At 40.8% G+C, this 17,477-nt stretch overlaps 1 protein-coding gene across 1 annotated transcript in view; it reads left to right on the top strand.

The window, feature by feature from the left end:
* Positions 1-17,477, top strand: part of LOC139371028 (sodium channel protein type 8 subunit alpha-like) — a 116,551-nt gene that overhangs the window by 31,598 nt on the left and 67,476 nt on the right. The window contains exon 7 of the mRNA XM_071111055.1: positions 2,955-3,176. Coding sequence (XP_070967156.1) covers positions 2,955-3,176 — 222 coding nt within the window. The remainder of the gene's footprint in view (positions 1-2,954; positions 3,177-17,477) is intronic.

Below are 17,477 nucleotides of genomic sequence, written 5' to 3'. Positions count from 1 at the left end.
GGTGGGATACACATCAAATTTCGTATTATTATTTTAATAGTAGTCTCCCTCAAAGTGACATTAACAGCCTCATACAGTATATTGACACCAGATAGTATGGGTAGGAGCCTGAGTTTCTCCCCAGGTAAAACTTCAGGGCCTAGTTGAAAACCCTCCCTTGGTTAGAGAAAAGTCTTAGTATGAGGAACAGTAGACATTTTATTGTTCACATATTTTTTTAACTAAAGAATAGTTATTATTATTGCCATCTTAACCTCAAAGCCAAAGTGATAGACAAGGGTTTCACACTCACACGTTGTATTTGTAAGCATTTCTTATTTAGACCCTGCATGAGTATCTCTTCAGACTTCAGAGAGGTTCGATTCACTGTCCAACAGAGAGTGACAATGTGTTCATAGCCACCAACTGAATGAATATACAGTATCATTCAAAAGTTTGGACACACCTACTCATTCAAGGGTTTTTCTTTATTTTTACTATTTTCTACATTGTATAATAATAGTGAAGACATCAAAACTATGAAATAAGACATATGGAAACATGTAGTAACCAAAAAAGGTGATTGTGTTTCTTCAAGAGTGTGCAAGCTGTCATCAAGTTAAAGGGTGGCTACTTTGAAGAATTTCAAATCTAAAATACATTTGAAACACTTTTTTGGTTACTACATGATTCCATATGTGTCAATTCATAGTTTTGATGTCTTCACTATTATTCTACAATGTAGAAGATAGTAAAAATAAAGAAAAACCCTTGAATGAGTAGGTGTGTCCAAACTTTTGAATGATACTGTATATTCATTCATTTGGTGGCTATGAACACATTATCACTCTCTGTTGGACAGGTACTGTCCACAGGGAACTTTTGACTGGTACTTTTGACTGGTACTTTTAACTGGTACTGCAGGTGAATACATAATGTTTAGGACATTTGATTAGTTTGGGTTCAAATTTCTACCATATTTGTTGTCACAATCTAAAACACTGATGTATCTATGCCACAGACTTAAAACACATCACGTTTCTGTATGAAAAAAATTGTCCCCTGACAATAACGGAGCACTCTGAAGAACATTTCATTTCTTAAGACTGCCAAGCCTAGTTTGACAACACATTATACGCTGCATGAAGCTTTTCAAGATACCTGCTTTTTTATCTTACAACTCTGGCTTTTAAGGAGCTTATTTACTTTGAATTCCATTCAGATATGGCTAATCCTGAATGTGGACTTCTTGTTTCTGTTTATCCTGGGAAAATAAGGCATAAACACAACAGAGAAATGAATTAAAGGACAATAACACAGTGATATGCAAATACATTGGAGATCCAACTGAAGGCTCTTTCTCTGGGGGAGTTGAGATATTGGCACAGGGGCAGTTTATACATTGCACCATTGGAAGTGTTGGATTGTAAATCAGTTAGCATTTATGTAACACACACCACACTGACTCATTATTTGTTCCCAGTATCTGTTAGCCTTTTGAGATTTTGTAGTAACTTCAACTGCAGAACACTCTAATGGTGCAAAAGTGTTGTTGAACAAGTGTCTGGGGCAGGAAGTGAATGTGAATTTGTGCATAAAATACATCTAGTCCAGTAAGTAGTGTTGGCTCAGTCTCCAGTGTAGGCCTCTGATCTAAAGGGGTCCCAACCTAAAAGGCTCACCCAGTGGGGATCACACCACACAGCACCAGTGGGACATGATGGGGGTGCCTAGGATGGGAACCATTCTAACCATGGGAACCAAGCTAAGTCACCATTCCGGTTGCCAGACAGACAGGTGATGATGACATGGAGTCAATTCCTTTAGCCTTGGCGTTTAAATGACCTGCATGCAACCTGTCATTTCTTCTTGTCCCCCCTAACCCTTGTCCCCCTAACCCTTGCCTCCCTCACCTGTCCTCTCTTCTCTTCTCTTCTCACTTCTTCCTCCTCTGACTGAGCCCAGTCCTCTTCGTTGTGCTGTGCTGCTGTGTTTGGTCAATCTGGTGGATATGTTGTAGTTGTTTCCATATATTGTATATGAGAGTGGCCCTACTGTTTCCAAGGATGTTCTACACTGCCTGTGAAACCCGGACTTGAACAGAAAAATAACATAAGGGCATCTAAATGACATAAAACATTTATTCACATAATGTTATAAATTAACATAAACAATTCCTAAATTGGTATCCCTCCACAACTACATCACCCATTAGGTTTTAGAATCATTTTGATGATGTAGCCTGCCTCAGTGTAATTTTGTTGATTTAGAACATTTGAGGAGTATTCTGATCGTCACTGAAGTGTGTCAGTCTTATGGAAATCTCATGTAGGGGCAGTCTCAATGTTGTTGTGTTTCTATGTTGTGGTGTTTAAGGTGCCTGAATATCTGACCATCTTCTGGCTGTTTTGTATGTGTCTTTAATTATTGTGCTATTGTTTGACGTAGTTATTAAGGATCCTATTCTCGCTATAATTTAGTTCAATATGACTTAACAGTAACTAACAATATGGAACACAATCACCATTGAGGTATCAGTTTTTGACTTGAATACATCTTTCTTCATGGAAAATAGAGGAAAATATATCAACCATAAGCATTATTATTATTATTATTATTATTATTATTACACATACGCCTGCAGTTTAGAATACTTCTGTTATACCTGTCCAAATTTAGATGTTGGTAATTCAAAACACAGCAATAGTTTTGGTTTGATGTTAACTTGAACAAATGCACTTTTATGAGATGGACTACTGTACTACCACTGTATTACTACTATATAAACTCTATACAAATAATTCATAGCTAAGCTTGTACTTTCCAGCAATGCCCATTTCTCTTTGTTTGTGTGTATGTATGTGTGCTTGTGTGTTTTATATGTATGTGTGTACACAAACACATACATACGTGTGTGTGTGTGTGTGCACGTATGTGTGTGTGTGTGAATGCATATGTCCGGTTCCTCCCCCCAGGACTCAAGACCATCGTCGGTGCTCTAGTTCAATCGGTGAAGAAATTGTCAGACGTTATGATCCTCACGGTCTTCTGTCTCAGTGTCTTCGCCTTGATTGGACTACAGCTCTTCATGGGCAACCTGCGGCAGAAATGTGTCATCTGGCCAATCAACTCCACTGAGAACTTCCTGGCCAATGGCAGTAAGGGCTTCGACTGGAACGAATACATCATGAGCGAGAGTGAGTCCGACACATGGCCAAAAGATGTGTGACACTGAGACAGAAGACCGTTTCGACTTATAACATTTGAGCTGAGTTTGAGTTAGGGGTGCCAGGTAGGCCGTGCCTACCAGAGAATCTGATCAAATGTCTCTTTTAGTTAATTGGTCGATCGCATCTGTTTGTCTTTCATAGTCTAAAATAAACACTGTAATGGAAAACTTAAGGTTACTTTCGTAACCCCGGTTCTCTGATAATAGAGTGAGGTATCTCACAATGAAAGATGTCTCCTAAGGTGGATCACTATGGAGGCTCAGATCACACAACATCTGTCGGACCTGCCTTCTGGTCATTTTCAAGCATATATTTCGCCCTCACACGCTTGCAAACAGGGAAGCGCGGTGAGAGGCCTCACTCTACTATCAGACAACCCGGGGTTACAACAGTAACCTTAAAGGGACACTTTGAGATTTTGTCAATGAAGCCCTTTATCTACTTCCCCAGTCAGATGAACAAGATGATACCATTTTTATGTCTCTGCGTGTAGTTTGAAGGAAGTTTCTAACTAGCGTTAGCACAATTGCTAATTAGTGTTAGTCCATGACTTCCAGTCATTGCGTTAACACTAGTTAGCATTGGCTTACGAAAATATCTCTATCTTCCTTCATACTGGACACAGAGACATAAAAATGATATCCGCAAGATTATCTGACGCTGGGGTAGTAGATCAAGGGTTTCATTGCCAAAATCTTGAAGTATCCCTTTACGTTCTCTTTGAAATATTAGTTTTGGTAGCTCACGATGGGATATAGCCCACTACCGTATCACAGATATGCTCTCCGAAGCCAAAACAGTCCCGACAGTATCCCCCCTCAGAGGCTCCGACACTGAGGAACGTATGTGCCAGGAAGGCGCAGTGACCTCCAGTCAGTAAAACCTCATAAAGGTATTCACCTATTCAATATTGTTTGAAACATTAGTTTTGGACTGATGCCCAACTGAGCATTCTACTCAATGCATCATCATTGAGCGCTGATGAAGATTTCAGCAAAAGTGCATTCAAAAGGAGGCAAACAATTAGTAGGAAAACCTTTTATCTTGCTAACATTAGCATTGCTAGCTATTTATGATTAACTTTGCTAGCTAATGACAACATTGCCATCTGTCTAAAGTACATTTGATGACATGATAATGCTGGCAAAGTTGTTTCCTACTAAATATTTGACTACTTTAGTAATGTCATCGTATTTCCAGGCCCTATAGTGTAATTTAGACTAAACAGTCATTAGCCTCCGGTCCAGAATGACTGAGCTTATCATGACTTTAGGGCACCACTATTGCACTGCCGGTAGAGGGCTGCTTGAGAACGTTCATAACAATGGCAGGACGCGACCGAGTGACAGATGTGCAACCTATGAATAAGGGGTAGCACAATATGCAGCATCACAAATCTCTTATACAGAGATGCCTTTGAACAATGCCCATGATTTAGCCATGCCTCTGGTGGAATAGGCCCTTAGGCTAATATGACAGCCTCCATTATCCAATGGAATAGCCATTGACGAGAGAGGGGCCTACCCGTGTGGAGAGGTGCCCAGGAGACAAAGAGCTGGTTGCTCCTCCGTAAAGCTCTCATCATGTCAATGTACAGTAGGTGCGTAAATCGCGTAATGGACATAAACAATTGAGACGCTCTTCTTCTGTGGAAGAAAAATAAAAAAGCTCCAAAGTGAGGCTATTACACGCATTGCTGACTTTAGGCACAAAGGTGGGGTTAGGCTGTAAGGTAACCTTGGATAACCCTGTGGCAAATTGCAGGCACGAGTGGTGGACTGACAGTGCAAACAGCTCACTCACTCACTTTGTGGACATAAAGGCTATGGTAAAGTGGTTTGAAAGAGAGAGCTCAATGCATTCCAGTAGCTCAAATGGCTGCTCTGAAGTAGCCTCAAGCACATGACCCAAAATGGGACTAAAGGATTTGGCATTGGGCGTAAGCGACGTGCACCCTTCATAAAACGACATATCACATGCCACTTCATTATACAGTGAGCGTGTGGAAAGGGCCCTGGCACTCTGTATGGTCTAAAAATGTACTCTTAGTGGCAGGCCTTGCATAGGCCAACATGTCCAGATGGGGATGGAAAATCTCTCTGTTCTCTTGGGTCAGTAGACCTCTGCTTAACGGGAGCTGCTAGGGCTGGTCGTAAAAGAGTAATATTAACTCCGCTAACCAGCGCTTCCTTGGCTATCGCTTCTGGTGAGCCAGTTGATAGACGCCAGTGCAGTCATGCCATCCGTCCTGAAAAGGATGTGACAACGCTGCAGAAAAGGCAGAGAATAGTATTCATATGAGCATGCCGGAACTCTTTAGTCTTCCTGGACTGCCCCCCACCCTATGGGTGGTGAATATCTCCCCATTACTCTCCCTATACGCACCAGCGTAGTGTCTGGGGCGAGAGGTGACGGGTCTACTCCAATGACGGAGAGCCCTTTGACTCAGATTAAGGGGACGATGGGACATAATCATGGGCTATTTTGTCTCATACTGAAAAATCCCTCATCCTTAGTGACCCAACTGGAATGCTGAGAGAGTGGGGGCCATCCACCCTACACTGTAATGGAAAACTGTAATTTATACATTAATTTGGGGTATTATCAATATTAAAATACTGTGAAACGTTTTACTGCAGCATACTGTACATTTCAAATGGTACTGTAATTCCACCCCACAGAATACAGTAACGCACTGAATTTTTGGAGCACCAAAAACATTTTGACCACTAGTGGGTGCAATGGTATTTTTGTATCTGTCTCATTAACATATTTTGAGGAGTGCCTTGTAAGAGGCTATATTGCGTGGTTAGAATGCTCCATGTATAGGGGACAGATTGAAGTGGCAACAAGTCTTAAACTTGTACAGGTTGAGCATTTTGTTATGTTCTTTTGGTCTGTTTTGCTCTGTAGTTGCTGCCAGTTTGGAAGCCTTTGTTAAGGCGTCTAAGTGCAAGTGATATAAAACACCAAATATTAATTGATAGGGGAGAGCGGTGTAAGTTGAGCAAAAGTTTTAGTTGTGCCACCCCTTGTTTCTAGGAAACCATACACAGAATGAATCATTCGGCCGAATATTTAGGAAGAGGTATATCATTTGATGGAGTCTGTGGAGGAAGAAACCACATAGAAAAAGTGGTAAGCAAGTTAGGTCCAAAAAACTTATTTGAACAAAGTTAAAATAATTGATTGTGTTATAGGTTTCATGATGCTTGAATCTAAAGCAAAGTAGATCGTTTTAGATGGTTTCATACATCAGTTGGGGTCTCTATAAGCTACAATATAAGGTCCTAAACCTAGTATGAAAGTGCATCCTTGTAGCTGTGTGGGCTAATGTAGTCAAAATGTTTGCCTTGGGGCCAGTTGAGCCAATGGCCACTATACCATACAAATTATGATTATATTTTGTCTGTTTTATGCATAATATGCATAGTATTTTTGCAATATGGCATGCATATGAACTCAACATTTGTATTGTTACAGAGCAGACATCATCATGCCCTGTGTATATAGACATGTAAAATAAGCAGGGGTCTAGCCCCCTTTGAGGTTCTTCAGAGAGCAGCCAACGAAGTGAGAGAAGGGATAAAGTCCATTTGAGCAGCACTAAGCGATGAATAAATAGACTGGATGACACTGAAGAGGTACATTGACAAAAAAAGAAAAAATAACATGTATCTGTGCGAAAGAGAGGCTATGAGAGAGTAGCAGAGGAGCACGAGGTCTTATCTGATGACATGGAGTCTGAGCTTCCTAAATATATCAAGAATTTCGCAGACCAGTTTCATGGGCTTAGAAGCCTCAAACAGAGAACGTTTCTACGAATTGGCACATCGAAACAACGTCCCTGTCCCAGACAACTGGTCAAGAAATGGAAGGGTAAGTGATATTGAACTGAGAGATCTATATCTGAATGTAGGCATACATTTAAGATAAACAATATACCAAAACCCATTCCACAAATTAAACTTTGACCTACCAGCACTATGACCCACTGTCACAGCACCCACGTACCCCAAGGTGGCTCAACTTACCCTGTCCTTTTACGCGACTTACCCCATATCCGGGGTAAGTTGTGCCAAGAGACCACTTTTTTGTACAAACTATGTTTTCAAAACTGTTATGTTTACATGAATTCTGATTATTTCCAGGGATACACAACATCCTGAAATATATGTAGATATCTTTGTTAGAAAGAAAATATATTTCCCTTAACATAGTGACTCTGAATGTAAGAAATGGCTCAGCTTACCCCACTCTCCCCTATGCTGTAATATGTAAACGCATTACCTAGCAGCCAACCTGCTTGCACCAATTCCATGTAATTACAGTAAAATACTGTGAAATACAAACCCCTCCCCTCAATGAATTTCATTCATTCACTCATTATGATTATGGTAGCATTTACTTTTTCACAGTATTATACAGTCAATTCTACGGTATTGTACTGTGTGTCATTACATAGTGCTTGCTTACATACTGTATTTCGATTACAGTAGCTGTACTGCAATATGAAATACAGAAATGTACTTGCCACTGAGCTGCCTGTAAGTTACTGTCAAATTCACTCCCTCACCTTTACAGTGTAGTAAGCCCCCTGTGGAAGAGCAAGGCACTGGCGAAATGATGTCACTCATCTGTCTCAAAAGGACAAAGGATAAATCTGACCACCCAGATATTCTATTCAGGAGCATTTGAACAGCTACAGTGCCTTTAAAAAATATTCATACCCCTTAACTTATTCCACATTTTGTTGTATTACAGCCAGAATTCAAATGGATTCAAAGTGAAAACATGTTTGAAGACATTTTTGCAAATTTATTGAAAATGAAATACAGAAATATCTCATTTATATAAGTATTCACACCCTTGAGTCAATACATGTTAGAAACAACTTTGGCAGTGATTACAGCTGTGAGTCTTTCTGGGTAAGTCTCTAAGAGCTTTGCACACCTGGATTGTACAATATTAGCCCATTATTATTTAAAAAACTCTTCAAGCTCTGTCAAATTGGTTGTTGATCATTGCCGGACAACCATTTTCAAGTCTTGCCATAGAATTTCAAGCAGATTTAAGTCAAAACTGTAACTCTGCGATGCAGGAACATTCACTGTATTCTTGGTAAGCAACTCCAGTGTAGATTTGGCCTTGGGTTTTAGGTTATTGTCCTGCTGAAAGGCGAATTTCTCTCCCAGTGTCTGGGCAAAAGAAGACTGAACTAGGTTTTCCTCTAGGATTTTGCCTATGCTATCCATTCCATTTATTTGTTATCCTAAAAAATTCCCCAGTGCTTAACGATTACAAGCATACTATAACATGATGCAGCCACCAACCAATATGTTTTAAATATGGAGCGTGGTACTCAGTAATGTGTTATATTGGATTTTCCCCAAACATAACACTTTGTACTCAGGGCAAAAAGGGAATTGGTTTGCCACATTTTTTGTGTCTTGTTGCAAACAGGATGCAGGTTATTCTGTACAGGATTCCTTCTTTTCACTCTGTCAATTAGGTTAGTATTGTGAAGTAACTACAGTGTTGTTGATCCATCCTCAGTTTTCTGCTATCACAGCCATTAAGCTCTGTAACTGTTTTAAAGTCACCATTGACCTGGCTTCCTTCCCTTCCGGCAATTTAGGAAGAACGCTTGTATTTTTGTATTGACTCGGTGTATTGATACACAATCCAAAGTGTGTATCCAAAGTGTAATTAATAACGTCACCATGCTCAAAGGGATATTCAATGTCAGCTTTATTTTTATTTTTACCGATCTACTAATAGGTGTCCCTCTTTGTGAGGCATTGGATAACCTCCCTGGTCTTTTTGGTTAAATCTGTGTTTCAAATTCACTGCTGGACTGAGGGACCTTACAGATTATTGTAGAGATGCGGTAGTCATTCAAAATGCAGCTCATTATGTGACTAGTTAAGCACATTTTTACTCCTGAACTTATTTAGGCTTGCCATAAAAGGGCTGAACACTTATTGACTCAAGATATTTCAGCTTTTAATTTTTTATTAATTTATAAACATTTCTAAAAACATATTTCCACTTTGACATTATGAGGTATTTTCTGTAGGCCAGTGCCAAAACATCTCAACTGTATATATCTGGTCTGTCCGCTATCCAAGGAAAAGGGGTTGGTTGCTAGAGCTGCTGTGTTCCACAACACTTGCTCCTGCAATGGGAGGCAGAGCAGGTTACTGTCCAAGTACTTGAGCCAAATCCAAGGTTAAATAGAGACTTGCCGACCCCATTGTAGTGAACCATTACAAAGGACTCATGAAAAAGTCAGTGATAGAATGAAAACTTCTCATAAACTCCTTAAATGCACATTGATTTGAAATAACCTCAAACAACTTAGATCTTTGGGTTTTCTTGTATTCACCTAAATTAAATCAGGAAAAAACATAATTTCACGACACAAATTGCATCACCTGAAACACTTTTTTTATCCACTCAAATTATAATATTGGTTCATTTATTAAAGTCGAGTACCTCGGGCATAAAAAATACTCTGGCCAGGTAAGTAATTCAAGTAAACCTACACTGCTGAAAATTGCAAGCCCCTTCCGGTTATACCGGGTGTTTCTGTTCAAACTGGAAATGCTATTTAATAGCATATAATAGCAATCAATATATATATATTTTTTACATGCTTTCAGACTACTACTGTAAATTAGTAAATATACACAGGAATCAAACAGTTATAAAGTAAAAACAGCCACAACCTTTTCAAATTCCCCAGAATTTGGAAAAGATGGAGCCGGAGTGTAGAGCTGCCGTCTTATCGGCTCTTATCCAACCATTTATTTGGATTTGTTTTTTTTGCTTTGTTCGTAACTTGTTTTGTACATAATGTTGCTGCTACCATCTCTTATGGCCGAAAAGAGCTTCTGGACGTCAGAACTGGGATTACTCACCTCAAATTGGACGAGGAGTTCTTCTTCAATGAGTCGGACGCAAGGGATAAACTACGGACACCCGACCAGTCCCAGATCCCCGTGATTTGCTGGAAAAGGAAACGTAGGTTTCGCGGAAACAGATCAGGATGCCTTGTGAGGATCAGGTGACGAGTGGCTAATCTGCCCTTGCCTTCCGTCCTGCTAGCTAACATTCAATCGCTGGAAAATAAATGGGACGAACTAAAAGCAGGTATATACTACCAACGGGACATTAAAAACTGTAATATCTTATGTTTCACCGAGTTGTAGCTGAACGACGACATTAAGAACATACAGCTGGCGGGTTATACACTCTATCGGCAGGACAGAACAGCAGCCTCTGGTAAGACACAGGACGGGGGTCTATGCATTTTTGTAAACAATAGCTGGTGCACGATATCTAAGGAAGTCTCAGGGTTTTGCTAGCCTGAGGTAGAGTATCTCATGATAAGCCGTAGACCACACATCTACCGAGAGAGTTTTCATCTGTGTTTTTTTGTAGCTGTCTACATACTACCACAGACCGAATCTGGCACTAAAACTGTACTCAATGAGCTGTATTCCGCCATAAGCGAACAGGAAAACGCTCATCCAGTGGCGCGCTCCTAGTGGCCGGGGACCTTAATGCAGGGAAACTTAAATCAGTTTTACCTAATTTCTATCAGCATGTTAAATATGCAACCAGAGGGAGAAAACAATTCTAGACCACCTTTACTCCACACACAGAGACACGTACAAAGCTCTCCCTCACCCTCCATTTGGCAAATCTGACCATAACTCTATCCTCCTGATTCCTGCCTACAAGCAAAAATTAAAGCAGGAAGCACCAGTGACTTGGTCTATAAAAAAGTGGTCAGATGAAGCAGATGCTAAACTACAGGACTGTTTTGCTATCACAGACTGGAATATGTTCCGGGATTCTTCCAATGCCATTGAGGAGTACACCACATCAATCACTGGCTTCATCAATAAGTTCATTGATGATGTTGTCCCCTCAGTGACTGTACGTACATACCCAAACCAGAAGCCATGGATTACAGGCAACATTCGTACTGAGCTAAAGGGTAGAGCTGCCACTTTCAAGGAGCGGGACTCTAACCCGGAAGCTTATAAGAAATCCTGCTATGCCCTCCGACGAACCATCAAACAAACAGAGCGTTAATACAGGACTAAGATCGAATCGTACTACACCGGCTCCAACACTCGTCGGATGTGGCACGGCTTGCAAACTATTACAGACTACAAAGGGAAGCACAGCCGAGAGCTGCCCAGTGACACGAGCCTACCAGACGAGCTAAATAACTTATATTCTCGCGTCGATGCAAGTAACACTGAAACATGCATGAGAGCATCAGCTGTTCCAGATGACTGTGTGATCACGCTCTCTGCAGCCGATGTAAGACCTTTAAACAGGTCAACATTCACAAGGCTGCTGGGCCAGACAGATTACCAGGACGAGTACTTTGAGCATGCGCTGACCAACTTGCAAGTGTTTTCACTGACATTTTCAACCTTTCCCTGTCTGAGTCTGTAATACCAACATGTTTCAAGCAGACCACCATAGTCCCTGTGCCCAAGAACACTAAGGTAACCTACTTAAATGACTACCAACTGGTAGCACTCACATCTGTAGCCACAAAATGCTTTGAAAGGCTGGTCATTATCCCAGGAACCCTATACCCACTCCAATTTGCACACTGCACCAAAAGATCCACAGATGATGCAATCTCTATTGCACTCCACTCTTCCCTTTCCTATCTGGACAAAAGGAACACCTATGTGAGAATGCTATTCATTGACTATAGCTCAACGTTCAACACCCTAGTGCCCTCAATGCTCATCACTAAGCTAAGGAGCCTGGGACTTAACACCTCCCTCTGCAACTGGATCCTGGACTTCCTGACGGGCCGCACCCAGGTGATAAGGGTAACAACACATCCGCCAAGCTGGTCCTCAACACGGGGGCCCCTCAGGGGTGTGTGCTTAGTCCCCTCCTGTACTCCCTGTTCACTCATGACTGCACGGCCAGGCATGACTCCAACACCATCATTAAGTTTGCTGATGACACAACAGTGGTAGGCCTGATCTCCGAAAATAATGAGACAGCCTATAGGGAGGAGGTCAGAGACCTGACCGTGTGGTGCAAGGACAACAACCTCTCCCTCAACGTGATCAAGACAAAGGAGATGATTGTGGACTATAGGAAAAGGAGGACCGAGCACTTCTCCATTCTCATCGACAGGGCTGTAGTGCAGCAGGTTGAGAGCTTCAAGTTCGTTGGCGTCCACATCACCAACAAACTAACATAGTCCAAGCATACCAAGACAGTCATGAAGAGGGCACAACAAAACCTATTCCACTTCAGGGGACTGAAAAAATTTGACATGGGTCCTCAGATCCTCAAAAGGTTTTACAGCTGCACCATCAAGGCATCCAGACGGGTTGCATCACTGCCTGGTATGGCAACTGCTCGGCCTCCGACCGCAAGGCACTACAGACGTAGTGCGTACGGCATAGTACATCACAGGGGCCAAGCTTCCTGCCATCCAGAACCTTCTATACCGGGCGGTGTCAGAGGAAGTCCCTAAAAATGCTCAAAGACTCCAGCCACCCTAGTCATAGACTGTTCTCTCTGCTACCACATGGCAAGCGGTACCGGAGTGCCAAGTCTAGGTCCAAGAGGCTTCCAAACAGCTTCTACCCCCAAGCCATAAGACTCCTGAACATCGAATCAAATGGCTACCCAGACTTTTTGCAAAGCCCCCCCACCAAACCCCCACCCTCTTCTACGCTGCTGCTACTCTCTGTCATCATCCATACATAGTCACTTAAATAACTCTACCTACATGTTCATAATTACCTGAATTACCTCAACACCGGTGCCCCCCGCACATTGACACTTTTACTCTGTACCGGTACCCCCTGTATATAGCCCCGCTATTGTTATTTACTGCTGCTCTTTAATTATTTGTTATTCTTATCACTTATTTTGGGGGGGATTTTCTTGAAACTGCGTTGTTGGTTAAGGGCTTGTAAAACAAATCCAGTTTAGAACAAGGCTGTAACATAACAAAATGTGAAAAAAGTTAAGGGGTGTGAATACTTTCCGAATGCACTGTATAGCCTAATTTCATTTGTCAAACAGGTAGGCTACTTCTTATTTTCTAAATAGGAAGAACTAGACTCTAACACAAAGCCTTCTTGTTGTTAGTAAAGTCAAATTAAAATGAAGAGGTTGAAATGAATTATGCCTACTTTTAATTTGCCTACTTTCAGTACCATGAGGTGTCTATTTCTGATTGATTGTGTCGCTAATGCTGCTTCAAGTTTCAGCGCCACAATGTAAGTTACTCAAATCTAGCTCATTGTGAGGTCATTAACTCTGATAAATACATCATGGGCAAGGAACATATTGTTTTTACTCAAATCAATTATAGTAGTAGCAAGCTATTAAAGTTGACCTCCGGTCCACCTTCTCATCTTCGCGCTCTCCTTCTCAAACTGAACAGAACATAAGCTATTCCGCGCCCAAGACATTGCATTTTTCAGACTAAGCCTAATCAAAAATTATTTTCTGAAGAATTCTTTGACTCTCCTCCTGAACTGCCACTGTAGGCCTACACAACACCGGGTTGGTAGGGCAGTATAAAAGGTTTTGATCAGCCAGAGCAGAGCAGGCCGGGGCTCAGTTTTAGAATAGCCATTGCAGTGTGTAATGCAGCCTAGTTTTATTCACACCATCCCAGCACCTATCTTAGAAATATAACTTTGCTCTGTGCTTCTCTGAGCATGCACTTCATAGCCTATAGGCTATGGATCATTTGATAAAGACCACACTAAATATCCTATAAGCACACTTGATATTGCGCGCCCAGTAGATAATCAAAGATGAGGGCTGGCATCGGGCACATATCGATATACAGGTATAGCCTAATAAGCAACTAATATTAAAACACTGAGAAATATTGAAATTTCATAAATTACAAATTCCATGACCCTTCCCTGGACTAGATATAAAAAATATATATACTAAACCCTCCCCTTGACTGAAATGGAAAAAGAATGACCCTTCCCCATTTCCCTCCAGGTACCCATTCTGTAAATGTCGATTCATCCCTAACCTCATAATATTTTCGGCCAAGTCGGCCAACAATGCTTCATAGGCCTACATTTAAACTAGGCTACATCAACTACATATTGTGGCGACATTCAGAGAACTTTGAGTTGATTTAATTGCATTTTTTTTTCCCGTTGCTCGTAGGCTTTTATATGCTTTTAAATAGCATTTGCGGTCGGGAAACAGGAATACTCGAGGGGTTGCAATTTTCTTTGAAAGGAACATTTGAGATTTTCTGGAAAATAATCAACCCAAATGTGCTGGCTACTTAATGGGAAATTAAAGGGGCAAGGCAGCATCGGGAGGAGACGGACTGCGATGTTCAAAATTAATTTGGGATCGTCACATCATGACTAGACCAAAAGACATGTACAGTTCCTTCAGAAAGTATTCACACCCCTTGACATTTTTTCTTCACATATTCTTGTGTTACATCCTGAATTTATAATGGATTAAATTGAGATTTGTGTCAATGGCCTACACACAATAATATCCCACACTGTCAAACTGGAATTATGTTTTTAGAATTTTTTTGAAATGAGTTACAAATTAAAAGCTGAAATTTCTTTAGTCAATAAGTATTCAATCCATTTGTTATGTAAATATGTTCAGGAGTGAAGATGTGCTTAACAAGTCACATAATAAGTTGCATGGACTCACTCTGTGTTCAATAATAGTGTTTAACATGATTTTTGAATGACTACCTGTCAGGGGTGTGTATGGAAGGCGAAGTCAGGTGCAGGAGAGCGGAGTGTAATAAACAGGCGGACTTTAATTCTGGTCCAAAAATGACAGCAAATAAGAACAATAATGTATCAAAAACACGGAACATTGCAAAAGTAAAGTGCCTGACAAAATCCACATAACAATAAACAATTACACACAAAGACATGGTGGGGAACAGAGGACTAAATACATGCAGTAATTATAGAATGAAAACCAGGTGTGTAATGGAACAAGACAAAACAAATGGATATATGAAAAATGGAGCGGCGATGGCTAGAAAGCCGGTGACGTTGATCGCCGAACGCCGCCCGAACAAGGAGAGGAGCTGACTTCGGCGGAAGTCGTGACAATACCTCATCTCTGTACCCCACACATACAATTATCTGTAAGGTCCCTCAGTCGAGCAGTGAATTTCAAACACAGATTCAACCACAAAGACCAGGGAGGGTTTCCAAGGCCTCACAAAGAAGGGCATCTAGTGGTTAATGGGTAAAAAAGCAGACATTGAATATCCCTTTGAGCATGGTGTATCAATACACACAGTCACTACAAAAATACAGGCGTCCTTCCTAACTCAGTTGCCAGAGAGGATGAAAACCACTCAGGAATTTCACAATGAGGTCAATGGTGTCTTTAAAATGGTTAATGGCTGTGATAGGAGAAAACTGAGGATGGCTCAACAATATTGTAGTTACTCCACAATACTAACCTAAATGAAAGAGTGAAAAGAAGGAAGACTGTACAGAATAAAAATATTCCAAAACATGCATCCTGTTCGCAATAAGGAACTCAAGTAAAACTGCTAAAAATGTGGCAAAGAAATATTTTTTTTGTCTTGAATACAAAGTGTTATGTTAGGGGCAAATCTAACACAACACATATGTTAGGGGCTGCATCATGTTATGGGTATGCTTGTCATTGGCCAGGACTAGGGAGTTTTTTTAAGGATAAAAATAAATGAAATTGAGCTAAGCACAGGCAAAATCCTAGAGGAAGACCTGGTTCAGTCTGCTTTCTAGCAGACACTTCGGCAGAAGAATAACCTAAAACAAGTCCAAATATACACTGGAGTTGCTTGAAAGACAACATTGAATGTTCCTGAGTGGCCTAGTTACAGTTTTGGAATAAATCAGTTTGAAAATCTAAATCAAGTCTAATAAAATGTTATTTGTCACATGCGCTGAATACAACAGGATGAATACACCTTACTGTGAAATGCTTCCTTACAAGACTTTAACCAATAATGCAGTTTTAAGAAAATATTTACAAAATAAACTAAAGTAAAATAAATATACTTATGTAAATTAGATATTTCTGTATTTTATTTTCAATAAATTTGCTAACATTTCTTAAAACATGTTTTCACTTTGTGATTATGGGGTATTTTGTGTAGATTGGTGACAGAAAAACATTATTTAATCAATTTTGAATTCAGGCTGTAACAACAAAATGTTGAATAAGACAAGGGATATGAATACTTTCTGAAGGCCCTATATGTCTACGACTAGACAGAAAGACATTTGTTTGTACAGTGGGGCAAAAAAGTATTTAGTCAGCCACCAATTGTGCAAGTTCTCCCACTTAAAAAGATGAGAGAGGCCTGTAATTTTCATCATAGGTACACTTCAACTATGACAGACAAAATGAGAAGAAAAAAATCCAGAAAATCACATTTTAGGATTTTTAATGAATTTATTTGCAAATTATGGTGGAAAATAAGTATTTGGTCAATAACAAAAGTTTATCTCAATACTTTGTTAAATACCCTTTGTTGGCAATGACAGAGGTCAAACGTTTTCTTTAAGTCTTCACAAGGTTTTCACACAATGTTGCTGGTATTTTGGCCCATTCCTCCATGCAGATCTCCTCTAGAGCAGTGATGTTTTGGGGCTTTCAACTCCCTCCAAAGATTTTCTATGGGGTTGAGATCTGGAGACTGGCTAGGCCACTCCAGGACCTTGAAATACTTCTTACGAAGCCACTCCTTCGTTGCCCGGGCGGTGTGTTTGGGATCATTGTCATGCTGAAAGACCCAGCCACGTTTCATCTTCAATGCCCTTGCTGATGGAAGGAGGTTTTCACTCAAAATCTCACGATACATGGCCCCATTCATTCTTTCCTTTACACGGATCAGTCGTCCTGGTCCCTTTGCAGAAAAACAGCCCCAAAGCATGATGTTTCCACCCCCATGCTTCCCAGTAGGTATGGTGTTCTTTGTCCTCCAAACACGACGAGTTGAGTTTTTACCAAAAAGTTCTATTTTGGTTTCATCTGACCATATGACATTCTCCCAATCTTCTTCTGGATCATCCAAATGCTCTCTATCAAACTTCAGACGGGCCTGGACATGTACTGGCTTAAGCAGGGGGACACGTCTGGCACTGCAGGATTTGAGTCCCTGGCGGCGTAGTGTGTTTCTGATGGTAGGCTTTGTTACTTTGGTCCCAGCTCTCTGCAGGTCATTCACAAGATCCCCCTGTG

Source organism: Oncorhynchus clarkii, chromosome 17, assembly GCF_045791955.1.
Source record: "Oncorhynchus clarkii lewisi isolate Uvic-CL-2024 chromosome 17, UVic_Ocla_1.0, whole genome shotgun sequence".
Lineage (NCBI taxonomy): Eukaryota > Metazoa > Chordata > Actinopteri > Salmoniformes > Salmonidae > Oncorhynchus > Oncorhynchus clarkii.
The sequence above is the reverse complement of the archived record's forward strand: the minus strand, read 5'-3'. Positions and strand labels throughout refer to the sequence as shown.